General features: G+C 35.0%; 3 protein-coding genes across 4 annotated transcripts in view; 2 read left to right on the forward strand and 1 right to left on the reverse strand.

Moving 5' to 3' along the window:
• The window catches only part of LOC147064255 (transient receptor potential cation channel protein painless-like), a 65,366-nt gene extending 59,146 nt beyond the window's left edge, over nucleotides 1-6,220 (forward strand). Inside the window, exon 2 of the mRNA XM_085958522.1 lies at nucleotides 3,184-6,220. Within this exon, the coding sequence (XP_085814648.1) occupies nucleotides 3,211-6,084 (2,874 nt within the window). The 5' untranslated portion in view covers nucleotides 3,184-3,210 and the 3' untranslated portion in view covers nucleotides 6,085-6,220. The remainder of the gene's footprint in view (nucleotides 1-3,183) is intronic.
• The window catches only part of LOC147064254 (gamma-tubulin complex component 2-like), a 118,487-nt gene that overhangs the window by 79,637 nt on the left and 21,205 nt on the right, over nucleotides 1-17,645 (reverse strand). The gene's annotated exons all lie outside the window — the stretch shown is intronic.
• Nucleotides 13,196-15,611, forward strand: LOC147064256 (transient receptor potential cation channel protein painless-like). Its single transcript, XM_085959066.1, has 2 exons — nucleotides 13,196-13,843; nucleotides 14,046-15,611. Exons 1-2 carry the CDS (start codon nucleotides 13,196-13,198, stop codon nucleotides 15,609-15,611), a joined length of 2,214 nt encoding a protein of 737 aa, XP_085815192.1.

Here is a 17,645-nt window from a genome sequence, read left to right on the forward strand (position 1 = left end):
TCACTTGATCGACAATGCAAAAACACCTTCATGACATCGAAAAGGTATCTTGGAATATCAGCAGAAAACGCCATACAGCAAATGCTCATGACCGTGTTAAGTATTTTAGAGCGAGATACGAGTACGACAATTACAAATTGAGAATTGAGATGCAGCGATTTTGAAAATGAATAGGTATGTACCAACATTACGATACTAGCGTACCCAGTGTCGGTAAGTAGTACTGCAACACATTATGTTTTAAATTCGTAATTACTGCAATGGCAATGTCTTACGTGATTCTAAATGCATCCGATTATAATCCAATTATTGTAGACAACCGGGAATTACCTTGAGTGACATACTGACATCCGTGTTATTTTGGATCGAGAAAAATAACAGAAACGTGTTAACTAGTTAGAATAGCCCTGGACTTATATTTTAATGAAAGTCAATGTTTCGTATACATACGTAATTGCGGGAAGCACTTATCGCTTCACTGCTTTGCTTTTTATACAAAATGCAGAATTGAAACACAAAAAAGCCGACAGAAAGGTAAACGAATGACGAATAAAACAGATAAAATATTATCAGCTGTGTCACACGCATTTGCGTTCAATTTATGCACCGCACCCAAACGTTATAATAATATTGTCCAACGGTCCGGTATTCATTGATAGGCACCTCTACTGCATACAACTACTGGTGGCGAGTGAAATCCAATTAGTGGCATCCGGTGTACTCGTGCTATGGAATCGAAATGGAAAAAAACACAGCAATAATTATGCAAGAAGAGGCTGGCGCTACAAAACCCCAGGCCAACCCATCCGTTCTACAAATCACGAACGAGATGTCATTAAAAAGCATATTATAGTTTTTTGCTGGTTGAGTATTTCGAATTTGATTTAAGTGCAGTTAGCCCATGGGCGATGTTTGTCTAAGTTAAAAATGGGCGACAATTTTTACAATTTAGCTAACTGAATTTAATATCTCCTAACCCTAATCAGATAAATATTATGATAAATTCTAGCTGAAATACCCGGCTTTGTACGTATTTGCTTAATTATTGATGAATACACATTTATCTTACTTAAGGGGGGACATCCTCAGCGTAGGTAAAAATGGAGCTTTTGTTATATTTTCAAAGCATGGTCCTGGACATACCTTAAACGTTGTAGATAATCCATTTATATAATTTTGAAGCCTTATTATCATTTATATTTATTTTAAACATTTGACGACTGCATAAAGTATTTTTATTACATAAAATAGTATTCTTTTAAACCTCTCGCTCTAATGTTTTAGAATATAGTCATATTTCAGTACATAAATGTGCAGTGGTGTTAAGATTTTTTACATTTATTAATTTTTAAACGCATTTATAAAACCATCAGTATAATTTATATCGACATTATTATAGTGAAATATTTACGATAAAAAATTATATTGATAATCTCTGTGATCCCAAATTTGACAAGAATTGGGCATTTTATTACTCAAAAAATGGGCAAGATTAACACATTTGAAGATAATTCTAAAGATACTCATTATAAGCTATGTCTTTGACCATTCCAGTGTGATAAACATCCTACGAATAATGATTGCTGTATAATAATTATTGACCCAAAAATAAGGTAGTGTTTTTTTGAAATACGCCATTTCTTTTGGCATTCCCCAGTGGTTAAGCTACAACACACGACCGTAGCCATAAATTGACAAACTATAATTGAAGTAGGGAGTAAAATGATGTTAACGCGCGTGTTTGAACATGTACCGTTTAAAAAAAAATCGGTTAGGAAAATATTTGTTATGATCTTTATTTCCCTGTCCGAACGAGCTTCTCCCAGAATTTCCTTTTATCACGTTCTGAATCAAAATCGACAGCTATGTATTTGTATTCTTTCCAAAAAAAGAATCCCTCGTTCGGACGGTTTTTTCCGACTAAATTTCAAGTCAAATTTCGTCCAATTAAATCTTGTAGTTTGAATGAATATTCAATGTAGGTACATACACGTGTGGTGGAAATTTCTAGATTAATGCGTAGATATACTTTTCTATAGAAACAATACATACGCATAATAATTGAAGTAAAGTGTTTCAAAGAATTCTCCTGAAAAATATTTCAAAAGTAGTTATGTATAGGGAATCCAATCCCGAGCCAAAATTCTGATCCCGGGATTTTGTGATTACAATTTGACAATCCCGGGATTCATAGGTATCGAAAATAGCCCGGGATTGGAATCCCTAGTTATGTAGTTACATTAGTGACGTTTTGTTTACATATTCCACTTTTGCACTGACTTTCACTAATTTGAACACTTATACCGCCTAAATACCCATGATAAAACATTATAACATATTAACCCAATACCAACCAACCTATATTATCAAATGCCAAAACACAAAAAATATATTTGGTACATTTCAAAGGATTTGTAAAATATATTATGTAATATCACTTGTTTTTGTTTATCAATATTTGGTCGTGTCCAGAAAATTGCACAGATTCAGTTGACCGTATCACGGTTCACTTTGAACTGTTGTATCAGAAACCGGTAGCCGTATAGCATTGAGATCAAATTCACGTGTAAATAAAACACTTAAAAATACGTAATAAATACAAAAAACCAACGGAATAGAAGGGAAAGGCAAAAGAAAATGGGTGGGTTTAGAATATATTAAATTCTGAATTATTCCAAAGTAGCTTAGCAAAGTAGGTGCTTCTAAGTATTAAGTCGTACCTACCAAATATTTGATATCAATCGATATCAAATTAATGTTCTTATTGAATATAATAAAATTGGAAAACTACTAACTGTCTGCAATGCTCCACGAATAGGTATTTTTTTTTTATCTCAATGCTATACGGTCATCTCTTTCCGGTAAGACAGCTTAAGGATAATTGTGATGTGTCTAAATATAGTACGCACATTTTGTAGTGGTCACATTCAAATAGTGTGCACCTGCGGCTTTGGGCGCACTCTTTGGAACCCCTGGCCTACCATTAAATTATATCTACTTTTTACGATAGCATAAACTCAGCTAAGAATAAAACCAACCCATTGAATTCAATCAAGATTGTTGCAATACAATTACTGTACCTTTACTGTTTTATATACATATTGTTATCAAACAATAAAGATTACAGTAATAGTAGGTAAGTACCTACGTATTTAATAAAAATCTTTTTCATTTTATTCTCAGATGCCGCGCTAGCAAGATCACACCACGATGACGAAAGGCGAGTACGAGATGAAGGGGCGGCTGAGCAGAGAGAGTTCCCTCTTTGCCACGGATCCTCAAATCCAACTCCTCAACAAACTGCGACAAGGAGACCTCAGAAGCTTCAAGAAAGTACTTGCTGCAGATACTGTTGACGTCGACCACTGCTACGATTATCCAGACTATAAGACTTGCCTTCAGATTGCCTGTTCCGATAGAGGTTACAGCAAATTCGTTGAAGAATTACTAAAATACAATGCTGATGTTAATCTTATTAACGAAAGCCATAACAGAGCAGCCATACACTTTGCAGTCGAAGCAGGAGATGAAGAAACAGTGAAAGTTTTACTGGAAGCAGACGACATAAACGTCAATGCAATGTGTAAAGGAAATACTCCGCTCCATTTGGCTATTAAACAAGTTGAAGATATAGACGAAGATAGAGAAAACGCAATAAGGAGATATGAAGATATTGTAGAGATGCTCGTGAAAGCTGGTTGTGATGTTAATGTTCCAGATATGAAGAATATTACACCGGTGTACTCGGCTGCCAAACAAGGACTGGAGGAGATGGTGAAATTGATGATGAAGTATTCAAATTCACCGCTGGATTTGGATTCTTATGCGGATAGACGAAAGAAGACTGCAAGAGACATGGTACAGAGTTCATTTCCTCATCTTTTACACATAATGCCGGAACGAGATCAAATGAGAGACAAAATCGACGTGTCTAAGTTGTTTTCGTTTATCAGCGGCCGAGATGAAGAGAAATTTGTGGCGGCAGTTGAAAGAATCAAAGGTACCAGCGAGTTTACAGATTATTTAAAAGAAAACATAGGCCTGTATACTCTGCTACAGTTCGCCTGCTCCAACGGACTCGATAAAGCTGTTTCAGCATTGTTGGAAAACGGTGCAGATCCAAATTTGACAGCACCAGGAACCAGTACACGACCAGTAGCCTTGGCGTGCATTGGTGGATACTTCAAAATACTTAAACTACTAACTAACAACGATTCGACATCACTGGAACCAGTAAATGGAGAGTCTCTGCTCCAGATTCTCATAAAAAGCGAGAAAAAACCAGTTGACAAAAACCCCAACGTTGATTATTTTGAATGCATGGATAATTTGCTGAGCAAACCTATTTCCGATATAAACTTCCTTGACGTAAAATATAATACTGCTCTTCACTACGCGGCCCGGAGTGGAAATCAAGATACCGTCTTGGCATTACTCAAAAAGGGAGCCTGTATCGGTATTAGGAATAGATTTAATGAGCCACCACTAGCCGATATGTCTGCCAAAACCCTAGAAACTTATCTGGATACTTGTTTGACGACTAACATGGAACGACCGAACGACGAAGACTACGAATTAAAGTTCAATTATAGCTTTCTGGTGCCACCGAGTAACGCAATCGACGGAGATGCCTGCAAGGTTCCCCTGATGGACGATTCAAATGCATCAGTAAGCGACAACGATTGCCTATTGGCTCCAGAAACTGACGCACTTCTTTATATGACACAAAATTCAGAGCTGAAACCACTACTAAAACATCCTGTGATCACAAGTTTTCTGTATTTAAAATGGCAAAGAATCAGCTGTTTGTTTTTTGCCAACATCACTTTCTACACTCTATTCTGGTTGTCGTTAATATTTTACATATTGTTCGATGGAGATTTGATCGAGAAGAATGATTTAACCAAAGGATTGGCGCGCCTGGTGGAGATATTGACCTGGATAGGCTTACTGGTTCTGCTATTCAGAGAGATATTACAAGCAGCCGTCTCTCCGAGGTTATACTTCAAGAGTATAGAGAATTGGTTGGAGATATGCCTTATTGTAGTGACGGCAACCATACTGGTTAAAGACGTCGCTAATATAGAGACAGCAAAACAGCCACTGTGTGCTATTGCGATATTACTTTCGTCAGCTGAGCTGGTCTTGCTTATTGGACAGTTCCCTTCGCTATCTACAAACATCGTGATGTTGAAAACGGTGTCATGGAATTTCTTCAAATTTCTTCTTTGGTACTGCATTTTAATTATTGCTTTCGCATTGAGTTTTTATACCCTATTCCGAACTGTGGAACCGGAAAAAAAAGAGGGTGACGAATCCGTACCGTTCAATCCAAATAAACCAGCCGAAAGCGATGAGGAAATAGATTTCTTCGTCGATCCAGGAATGTCATTATTTAAAACAATCGTCATGTTAACCGGGGAATTTGACGCAGGTTCAATCAATTTCGATTCGTTCCCTGTGATAAGTCATATGATTTTTATGATCTTTGTCTTCATGATTCCGATAGTCTTGTTTAATTTGCTAAATGGTTTAGCCGTCAGTGACACGCAATCCATAAAAGCAAACGCTGAATTAGTGGGGCACATATCAAGAATACAATTAATATCGTACTTCGAAGGTGTTCTTTTAGGAGACCTGGTTCCGTACAGGAACGCAGTCTCCAAGATGCAAAACGCTTGCTGTTGGTTACCAGGAAGAACTTGCATAAAATCAAGAATGATTTGCATTAAGCCACTCGCGCGGAGAATCTGTTTGTTCCCAAACTTTTTACCGATGGCTCAAATCGGCGTGAAGACCAATCAGAGCTCGAGGGTAGTGATCTACGCAAGCGATCGATTGAAGAAGAAACAAGAGAAGGATACCGAAAACCCTGAACTGGTCCTCTGCTGTTTGCGAAGCTGCAACGAGTTAAAGATGGACAGGAAAGTGGTAAAAGCCGCCAGAAACATTATCACCGAGAGGGAAGAAAAGGAGGACAGCGAATATAAGAAGATCGAAAACCGGCTCATGGCATATGAGAGTAAACTTGACAAGCTCGAAAGCCTACTCGAGAAAATAAATATGTCCATTATGAATAACTAATCAAACACAACAGTATTTAAGTTAACTATGCATTTTATAACATTCATATTATGAGATTTTTGTTTTAACTAATTTAATTACAATTTTTTTTATATCTATATTTAAATAAAAACATGAATTTTATATTAATATAATATTACTGTCTGTATTTTAATGTTTCCCTATTATATTTCCCAAAGCATAGTAATTATTTAATAAACATAATATGTTTATTCCCTACATATTGCATATCAATAATTTTAATTTTATGTAAAAGCAGCCATAGTTTTATCATTCAATAAAATAAAAACAGCTTTTTCGTTTGTCACTGTGTGTTTATCCTTCTTCAGTCTTCGACGTTTCCGGCTCGTTTCGGAGGCCATTCTCAAGAGACAATGTATTGAAATGTACTGTAAAGTGTATTAACGCAAACACCGCTCTAAGTGTGTCGAAAATGAATCTGTTTAACTGAGAGCAAATATTATTCGGAGAAAAAAGTTGTGCCGACCAAAGATACCGAATCGGATATTAGATTTTGGCGAAAGTTTCAGAACCTATGACATTATCAGAGAATAAATAGCCTCTGTAATGAGCTGGAAACAACGAGGAAGGAAGAAGGGAAAACGCAGGGTGACAACCCAAAAATACTTTCGATAATGAAAACAAGTTTTCAAAAAACTTAAAAACATAATATCAGAAGGTTACTTAATAGTTTCTATGACAAAATATATTCTTTCTCACCGAATCAATAAGGTACGATTATGATCTCAGAATAAGTCAAATTAAGATTAGAATACATTGCAAGCTTGTCTATCTACTTGAAGTTGGACACACCTGCAGTAGCATATTATTTAAAATAAAAACGCATTTTTGCAGATAGTGATATTTGCCTGAACAACGACAATATACATAGTCAGTAGATATAAGATAAATATTATATCATTCATTAAATTCTACGGTAGAGTCCATATTATAATCTGACTGAAATACGATTGCAACAGCGTCAAATAGCCAAGAAAGTCAGATAATCCATAACTAAAGAAGGTTATTAAGTGCTGTAAAAGAAAATAAAATGAACTTACTACCTAGGTATATTAAAGTTGGTTTATTGCTTACTTACTTTAAAAGATTTGTCTACTAAGTTTAGGTACAATACACACAATTAACTACATGTTTATTTCATTATTTAACAAATTTTTAGGGTTTCGCTGATTTGTAAGTCGTTACTACCAATGTAAATTTGGCTATTCGGGATGTCGTTCAACACCACCACAGGCTGCTGGGCCTAGTAGAACAGGTGGTAATCACCTATTGCTACCACTGACATTTTAATACAATCTATTTGAAGGTATATAAATCTTTCATTAAACAAGTGCATTTAAATATGATATATTATACACCTCAATCATTCAAATATAATGCAATACCTAAATTTGATTATCATAAATCTCTACCCAATATAACGTGAATTAATCTCCCGCGTGTTCCATTTAGGTAAAAGAAGAAGGTTAGCTGTGTAAAATAAAAAATAAATTTAAACATAGTATTATTTCATTATCTATAACAAAAACCACTGCATGCAGCTATAAAACAATATTAAAAAATCAAATTTGAACTAAAATTTAGTCCTTATTCACATAATTATCGTAAAAATAATAAACGTTATCCGATTCGTGACGTTCATATTGAAACAAATGTTGATAAATCAAATCATATGACCGACAGATATACAATCAACTTAGAGAAGCCGTCATCTAGCAGTGGGTCGATGATGATAATGGCGTTATAAAAAGATAGGGTATATAATAACACCGATTTTGACAAATATAGCAATTCATAAGACCAAGCGGAGTAAACTTAGGTTGGGATAACCTTCATCCAGCAGTGGATTGATCCTGGTTGATGATGATGATGACAATATGAATTGGTTGATATAACATCAGCAATTTTGATAAATATAGAAATTCATATGACTGACAGGAATACAATCAACTTAGAGAAGCCTTCACCCAGTAGTAGATTGATTCAGGCTCGTGATGATAATGGCATTATAAATCGATAGATATACGATATCACCGATTCTGATAAATATAACAGTTAATGTGACAGAAAGGATTATAATCAGGTTGAGGAGGCCTTTATCCAGCAGTGGATTGGTCCAGGTTGATGATAAGGATGATAAAAATAGGTAGATATTATACAATATCACAAATTTTGATAAATATAGCAATTTGTATAACCAATAGGAGTAGCATCAGGTTGCGGAGCCCGTAGTGGATTGATATAAATATGTAGATATTATATTATAATATCACCTGTTGTTATATGCTGTCTTTCACGTGGTAATATCAAATTGTTTAATCAAATAATAAAGATTTAAATTTCTTTCATTCTTTGCAATGGCAACTTTGTCTTCAGTAGATTCAAATTTGCCATGTTATAGGTAATTATTGAATCAAAAAAACTGTATGTGAATAGCCGTAGAAAAATATTTTAGAAAAATCAAATTTGGAATAGGTAATAATTATTATCTAGTTTATCTATGGATTTAAATCAGTGACGGTGCTGTCAGACAATATGAGCATTGTGAATTGTTCCAAGATTATAGTTTTTTCACCGAAAAAAATGATGTGCGCACATGCCTTCATACAATATTTGAATTAAAATAATCGGTTTTATCTGTCAATAACGGATTAGAAGCCAAAGAATCGAAAAACGTAAAATTTTTGATCAGTTATTCCTTAATTACAATTACACTCCGAATAAATGGAAAAAATGCTGTGACCACCATATAAAAATGGAAAATTCTTATAGGGCATGTGATTTAGGAATAGACACACATATGGAAAACTTGATAATAAACATTGGTGCGGAGTCGGATGACAGCGATGATTATTATGTTCAGAAAAGAACAGTAGATCGGATGAGATTTCAAGTAATTTTAACGAATTGCTAACTGACCGAAAACTTGCGAACCCACCCGAACTTCAAAAACGCCATGCTTATCTCGTCTAGTTATAATAGGAATAGAACCAAGTTCATGGTTGTCGAGTACCTATACTTCAAAACCTAGAACACAGATTGCGAAAAATGCGAAAACACGTCTTATCACTACATAAATATGGAAGGATCGGGGAGTTTCAATTGCAACAAAAATAATGTTTGTGCAAACGTTAGTGTTATCCATATTAGTATACATTGTCGAGTCATTGACACTGAAGGCAAGGGAGCAGAAGGCGATTGATACCTTCGAGATGTGGTGTTGGCGCCGAATGCTTCGTATTTCGTGGACAGAGCACATGACAAACCAGTCAATAATCCAGAGACCGCAGATAAAAGAACGGCTCTCGACACTATGTCTGAGACGCATTCTGGAGTTTTTTGGTCACATTGTTCGGCGCGGACCGGACAACCTCCTGGAGAGACTGCTGGTTTTCGGTGACCTCCAAGGAAGGCAAAGCAGAGGAAGAGCATCGACGCACTGGAGCGACTAAGCGAAGGAGCTAACTGGGGGCAGCATTCACTCTGCACTGAGAGAAGCAGAGAATCGAGAGGGATGGTAAGTCTTGGTCAGTCAAAAGATTACAAGATTCAAAGGTGGTCACGATCCTCAGCCACGAGGGAACAACCATGAAGAAATAAAACCGAAAATACCGGTAATTTGGTATCGATGAATCCCGGTTTTAGGAATAGCGGTATTGCAATCTATGTGCCTAACTATATCAGAGATAAGATAGTATTAAGAAATCGATACACGTTTATTGATGCAGTTGTTATTGACTTTTATAAATGGCAAGTAATAATGTCTATATAAACCAGTCATATAGCATCGTGCAGAGTAGTCATAAGTTAACTTTTATTACACATTATTAAATCATTTACTTATATACGCGGATTTAGCTGTAATAGAAAGAAAAAGTGTTATATTTTTTATTATAAAATCGCTCGGACTATTCTAAGCTGATTGACAGTTAGTATATAAAATGTTAAAATCTGACATTGTTTTATTGACTGGCTTACCTAGCAATTTCGAAATCATAAAATAAATTAACATTTATTCGTACACGTCTCATTCAAATGGACGGAACAAAAATACTCCAATCCAATATTATCAGAATATACTAACCAAATATATAATGCAGAGATGCATAATATAGATGATATGTTAAATCTAAATAATGTAAAAAAACCAAGGCCTAAACAAAACTAACATACGTGTGAGTGAAAAAGGATACAGTAGGCGTATAATCTCCGCAATATACGTTAGACTAAACATATGTATAGAAGAGTAGTAAAGTAAGTAGTAGGCTATAGATCTACCATCGTAAATTGGCAGCCGGTCGAATTTGAAACTAAAATTGTCTATCGAGGATAAATTTGTCACAAATGCCATTTAATTTTACAACATGTTTCTCGAATTATGGATTGCGCTTGCGTTTATTTAGCTCTCATGGCGTCAAAATATCAAAATCACATTATATTTAGTGTTGATAAATAAAATATACCTACCTATTAAAAAAAGAGATCAACAAGTGAAAAAACCTTTTTCCTTAAATAAGGAATGTACCTAATACATAATTTTATATTTGATATAGTATTTTATAATCGAATGAGTGTTTGTTGCTAATTTAGGTAGGTACGCTATTTTTCTTGCTCGCAAGATTTTTATTGTTTGTACATTTGAAAACATAAAGAGCATTTTAGATTATTAATAAACGAATGTGACCTTTTAATATTTGACATTATTCGATAGCTACTTAGCACCAATTATTTGGTAAGTATTTAAAGTAAGCTATATTTTAATATAATCAACAACGAATTATGTCTCCACGAAGAAATTAATGTAGACATCCGAAAATAACTCCGGGCGATTGGGCGTTATGACAAATTTATTCCAGACTGAGTCAAATGTTTACATTTTGAAACGTCAGTGTGCAGGATTCGGGGTATATATTTTGTTTTTGAAAATACAGAAGAAATAAGTATAGTGCATAATGGCAAGTAGTTCTAAAACAGTTCGTGGAAATGTCAGAGACATCCTTCTAAAAGTATGGCAATTCTGCGATGACGAAAAAGGACAAAACGAAATGATTATTTATATCGATAATGGAATACAACGGCAAGTCGCCATGACAGTTGTTCAGTGTTACCAAGTTGCATTTATATTACAACGCAAGTTATTTCTTATTTTTTTTAGTTTTGTTCAAAGTTATGATATAAATAAAAATTAATGTCGGATAGCAATATAAATGAATACTTACTTATTATTTGTGTATGTTAACGGATTTATAAAGAAATTTAGTGTATTAATTAAACTGACATTTACAAGTTTGAATTCCATAATATGACCTCGACTGGTTTTATTTTTACTGTAAATGGTCCTAAGAGTGACACAGAATCGGATGATAGTCTATCTGGAATTGAACCATTATAATAGTAGTTATATAATTTCTACATTGTTTGTGTAATTTATAGTTTGTTATCGTGTTTTATTTAAAATTCCATTGATTTTGATACTATTTTACTGTCTTTAGAGTAAATTTAATTTATTTTCGCCTTTTTTATTATATTTTTTCCATGACTAAAATATACACAATACTACTTTATATTTTACAATTTATGATTTTTCCAACTATGCATTTCTTCCTCATGGTTATAAAGAAAGTAACGCGTTTTTATTTTGATTGTGTTTATTTTTTATTTTAATATTTTTGTACATAAATCTACTACCAATAAAAATGTATAAATAACCATTTTTTTGTTAGTTATGGCAACATTCTCAATGTCATACTAGCGCCCTCGCTGAAACGCCAATTTATGATGGTAGATCTATAGTAGAAGATTAAGTTATTTTCCTGTGTTTTCGAAATATATTTAAATAAACAATTTCTTTTATTCAACAAATAATTCACAAGATTTGAGAATGTAATATTCCATATATTGAACATACATAACTTGAAACACCTCAGATATATACCTACTACGAAAAATCACGTTTTAAAAAAAATACGACGCCTGTGTAAGTATTGGGTTTCATTAGGTACTTATTTTGCAAGTGTTTTATTTAGACATGAATTTAATCTCAAAACTATACTGCCATCTATTTCAGATACAATATCTCACGGCCAACTGTATACGTACATACATGTACAAGTCAACGTTCCCTGTAATATTTTTCTATTGTGTGTGTGCGGATCATCAACGCATCTGAGCAGTGGCGTAACTAGGGTTGTTGTCACTCGGTGCGGTAAATTTACAGCCCCCCCCCCCCCCACCCATAAAACACACACATACAATTTTTCATTAAAACTTATATTTTTAAATTTTAATGAAATTTGATTTAACAAATATTTTTCTTAAAAATACTTTCTCCGAATTTTGTCGCATTTCTGTCTTGTAGGGACCTACTTTTTTATTCAATAGAATATATAAAAAATATTGTAAGAACTGTGATCTTTTCACAATAAGGACTACTATGAGACTGTACTGACAATGTTTCTTGCAAGTTGAAACACGTCAAGGACCCGGCACATAGGTGGTCATTGATAAACACTAAAATATGTACATTCTTTTCGTATACTTTGGCACGCGATAGAACGAGACAGATATAGTGATCCCGCTCGACCTGAAATTTCACTTGCGTGCTCGCGTTAGTCGAACTTGACCTTCGCCTTCCGAGAAATGAGTCGAAGAATTGTGCATGTGATGGTTTCGTGCATTCCAGCAAAACTAAAATCTGGCAAAGGAAACTTTCTTTTACAGTATTTTTGTGTAAGGACTGTGCGGGGGATGAAAACATGTGTGCGGACACATTTTGGTAGGTATACACCAAATTCTTTGATTATATCCTATACTTATGTCTACTATTTTATCCAATTTTTGTCCGGCATTTACATCTTTATACAACACTGTATGTACTATTCTAGTTTCTGCAGGGCTATTCTAGCAAATCACTTAACTTATTCTGGTGTTTTTTTAACAAGGCCTCTTATGACCGTGTTACTAGTTTAGAGCGGGATCTTTAGTGATTTATATGTATTATAAAACCATAAAAATTATAGTAGAAGTATGTATTTAGTTAAAACTTCTTTCATTATATTTTTAGATACCGCACTAGCAAGATCACACCACGATGACAAAAGAGGAGTACGAGATGATGGGGCAGCTGAACAGAGAGAGTTGCCTCTTTGCCACGGATCCTCAGATCCAACTCCTCAACAAACTGCGACAAAAAGACCTCGGAAGCTTCAAGAAAGTACTTGCTGCAGATACTGTTGACGTCGACCACTCCTACGATTATCCAGACTATAAGACTTGCCTTCAGATTGCCTGTTCCGACAGAGGTTACAGCAAATTCGTTGAAGAATTACTAAAATACAAAGCCGATGTTAATCTTATTAACGAAAGCCATAACAGAGCAGCCATACACTTTGCAGTCGAAGCAGGAGATAAAGAAACAGTGAAAGTTTTACTGGAAGCAGATGGCATAAACGTAAATGCAATGTGTAAAGGAAATACTCCGCTCCATTTGGCTATTAAACAAGTTGAAGATACAGACGAAGATAGGGTAAACGCAATAAGGAGATATGAAGATATTGTAGAGATGCTCGTGAAAGCTGGTTGTGATGTTAATGTTCCAGATATGAAGAATATTACACCGGTGTACTCGGCTGCCAAACAAGGACTGAAGGAGATGGTGAAATTGATGATGGAGTATTCAAATTCACCGCTAGATTTGGATTCTTACGTGGACAGACGAAAGAAGACTGCAAGGGACATGGTACAGAGTTCATTTCCGCATCTTTTACACATAATGCCGGAACGAGATCAAATGAGAGACGAAATCGACGTGTGGAAATTGTTTTCGTTTATCTACGAACGAGATGAAGAGAAGTTTGTGGTGGCAGTAGAAAGAATCAAAGGTACCAGCGAGTTTACAGATTATTTAAAAAAAAAGCAATGGTCCGTATACTCTGCTACAGTTCGCTTGCTCCAACGGACTCGATAAAGCTGTTTCAGCATTGTTAGAAAACGGTGCAGATCCAAATTTGACAGCACCAGGACCCAGTACACGACCAGTAGCCTTGGCGTGTATTGGTGGATACTTCAAAATACTTAAACTACTAACTAACAATGATTCGACATCACTGGAACCAGTAAATGGAGAGTCTCTACTCCAAATTCTCATAAAAAGCGAGAAAAAACCAGTTGACAAAAACCCCAACGTTGATTATTTTGAATGCATGGATAATTTGCTGAGCAAACCTATTTCCGATATAAACTTCCTTGACGTAAAATATAATACTGCTCTTCACTACGCGGCCTGGAGTGGAAATCAAGATACCGTCTTGGCATTACTCAAAAAGGGAGCCTGTATCGGTATTAGGAATAGATTTAATGAGCCACCACTAGCCGATATGTCTGCCAAAACCCTAGAAACTTATCTGGATACTTGTTTGACGACTAACATGGAACGACCGAACAACGACAACTACGAATTAAAATTCAACTACAGCTTTCTGATACCATCAAGTAAGACAATCGACGGAGATAATTCAAATGCATCAGTAAGCGACAATGATTGCCTACTGTCTCCAGAAACTGACGCACTTCTCTATATGACACAAAATTCAGAGCTGAAACCACTACTAAAACATCCTGTGATCACAAGTTTTCTGTATTTAAAATGGCAAAGAATCAGCTGTTTGTTTTATGCTAACATCACTTTCTACACTCTATTCTGGTTGTCGTTAATATTTTACATATTGTTCGATGGAGATTTAATTAAGAAGAATGATTTAACCAAAGGATTGGCGCGCCTGGTGGAGATATTGACCTGGATAGGGTTACTGGTTCTGCTGTTCAGAGAGATATTGCAAGCAGCCGTCTCTCCGAGGTTATACTCCAAGAGTATAGTGAATTGGTTGGAGATATGCCTAATTGTAGTGATGGCAACCATACTGGTTAAAGACATCGCTAATATAGAGACAGCAAAGCAGCCGCTGTGTGCTATTGCGATATTACTTTCGTCAGCTGAGCTGGTCTTGCTTATTGGACAGTTCCCTTCGCTATCTACAAACATTGTGATGTTGAAAACGGTGTCATGGAATTTCTTCAAATTTCTTCTTTGGTACTGCATTTTAATTATTGCTTTCGCATTGAGTTTTTATACCCTATTCCGAACTGTGGAACCGGAAAAAAAAGAGGGTGACGAATCCGTACCGTTCAATCCAAATAAACCAGCCGAAAGCGATGAGGAAATAGATTTCTTCGTCGATCCAGGAATGTCATTATTTAAAACAATCGTCATGTTAACCGGGGAATTTGACGCAGGTTCAATCAATTTCGATTCGTTCCCTGTGATAAGTCATATGATTTTTATGATCTTTGTCTTCATGATTCCGATAGTCTTGTTTAATTTGCTAAATGGTTTAGCCGTCAGTGACACGCAATCCATAAAAGCAAACGCTGAATTAGTGGGGCACATTTCAAGGATACAATTAATATCGTACTTCGAAGGTGTTCTTTTAGGAGACCTGGTTCCGTAAAGGAACGCAGTCTCCAAGATGCAAAACGCTTGCTGTTGGTTACCAGGGAGAACTTGCATACAATGAAGAATGATTTGCATTAAGCCACTCGCGCGGAGAATCTGTTTGTTCCCAAACATTTTACCGATGGCTCAAATCGGCGTGAAGACCAATCAGAGCTCGAGGGTAGTGATCTACGCAAGCGATCGATTGAAGAAGAAACAAGAGAAGGATACCGAAAACCCTGAACTGGTCCTCTGTTGTTTGCGAAGCTGCAAGGAGTTAAAGATGGATAGGAAAGTGGTAAAAGCTGCCAGAAACATTATCACCGAGAGGGAAGAAAAGGAGGACAGCGAATATAAGAAGATCGAAAACCGGCTCATGGCATATGAGAGTAAACTTGACAAGCTCGAAGGCCTTCTCGAGAAAATAAATATGTCCATTATGAATCACTAATCAAACCAGTGGCGAAGGGTGACTTTTGGAAAGAGGTAGGCTGTGGAGATATGATAAAAAGAGCACACTTGTCAGGTATACTTACGAGAATAGTACGATATTTACTACTAATGAATAGGTACACACTAATAAATGACAATGACACACTAATTCAATGAAACTTCAAAAACTCATTGACGACATACAAATAAGCGATGTGTTCAAATTACGTATTTTTCAAAACATGTATACCCATCAAAAATCGTGAGATAAAATTTATTTTTATTTTTAAAAACAATCTATACTTATTTATTTATTAATATTCGATTAAACGCCGTTGAAATTATTTTTTTAATTATCTAATTATTAATGATTTTGGACAAAGTGCGCAGTCGTGACAACAATATTATGCGCAAATGTTTTAGGCTCTGCGATAGGAGCTTACCTTATTTGGTACAAATCACCAGACTTGCTGAGGTTACGAGACGTAAAGTCCATACGAAAAAAATTCAGAATTATTACACACATAATCGGAAATTTATTTACATCGAGACGTCGCAGCGTTTATTATTTAATTTACGGCGCGCTGTGGTTTTTTTTAATACATTTGCAGATTGTTTTGTAAACTGTGTAATACTGTAATACATTCCTACATATATGACATCTCTCGTTGGCCAAATAAATTATTTTTATATAACATAAAATAATGAAGTGATTAAGTATGTAAATATGTCAATATGCAATTAAAAAATATTTTTCTTAAGAAGGAAGGCTTTAAATAATCGCCTAGTATGGAGTCTTCGCCACTGAATCAAACACAACAGTATTTAAGTTAACTATGCATTTTATAACATTCATATTATGAGATTTTTGTTCTAACTACTTTAATTACAATTTTTTTATATCTATATTTAAATAAAAACATGAATTTTATATTAATATAATATTACTGTTTGTATTTTAAAACATAGCAAATGTTTAATCTAAATTTTATTCCCTACAAATTGCTTATTAATAATTTTAATTATATGTAAAAGCAATCATAGTTTACCATTCAAAAATAAACATAAAATAAAAACAGATTTTTGGTTTAGCATTGTGTGTTTATCCTTTTTCTGTCCTCGACGTTTCAGGCTTGTTACAGAGGCCATTCTCAAGAGATAATGTATTGAAGTGTACTGTAATATGTATGAAAGCACTACGTTCTAACTGTGTCGAAAATGGATTTGTTCAACAGATGGCAAACGTTGCTCATTGTAAAAAAGGGTGATAGTATACTGTGTCACTTGTGACGAACAAAGATATCACATCGGATATTGGGTTTTGCCAAAAGTTCCAGAAGCTTTGACATCCAATATCCGAGAATTGCCTCTGCAATGAGCCCGAAACAACGAGGAAGGAAGAAGGAAAAATACAAAATGACAAATCCACTTAGAAAATGATAAAGAAATTAGAATCAGAATGTTAATATCAGAAGGCTAATAGTTTCTAGAAGATACATTTTTTTCTCATTGAATCAATAAGGTACGACATAAATACGATTGCAACAGCGGCGGATAATGGAGACAGACAGATAAGATAAGTTATTAAGTGCTGTAAGAGAAAATAAAATGTACTTAC

This window comes from Rhyacophila brunnea, unplaced genomic scaffold, assembly GCF_057557595.1.
Source record: "Rhyacophila brunnea isolate RB1 unplaced genomic scaffold, BYU_Rbru_1.0 scaffold_8, whole genome shotgun sequence".
Classification (NCBI taxonomy): domain Eukaryota; kingdom Metazoa; phylum Arthropoda; class Insecta; order Trichoptera; family Rhyacophilidae; genus Rhyacophila; species Rhyacophila brunnea.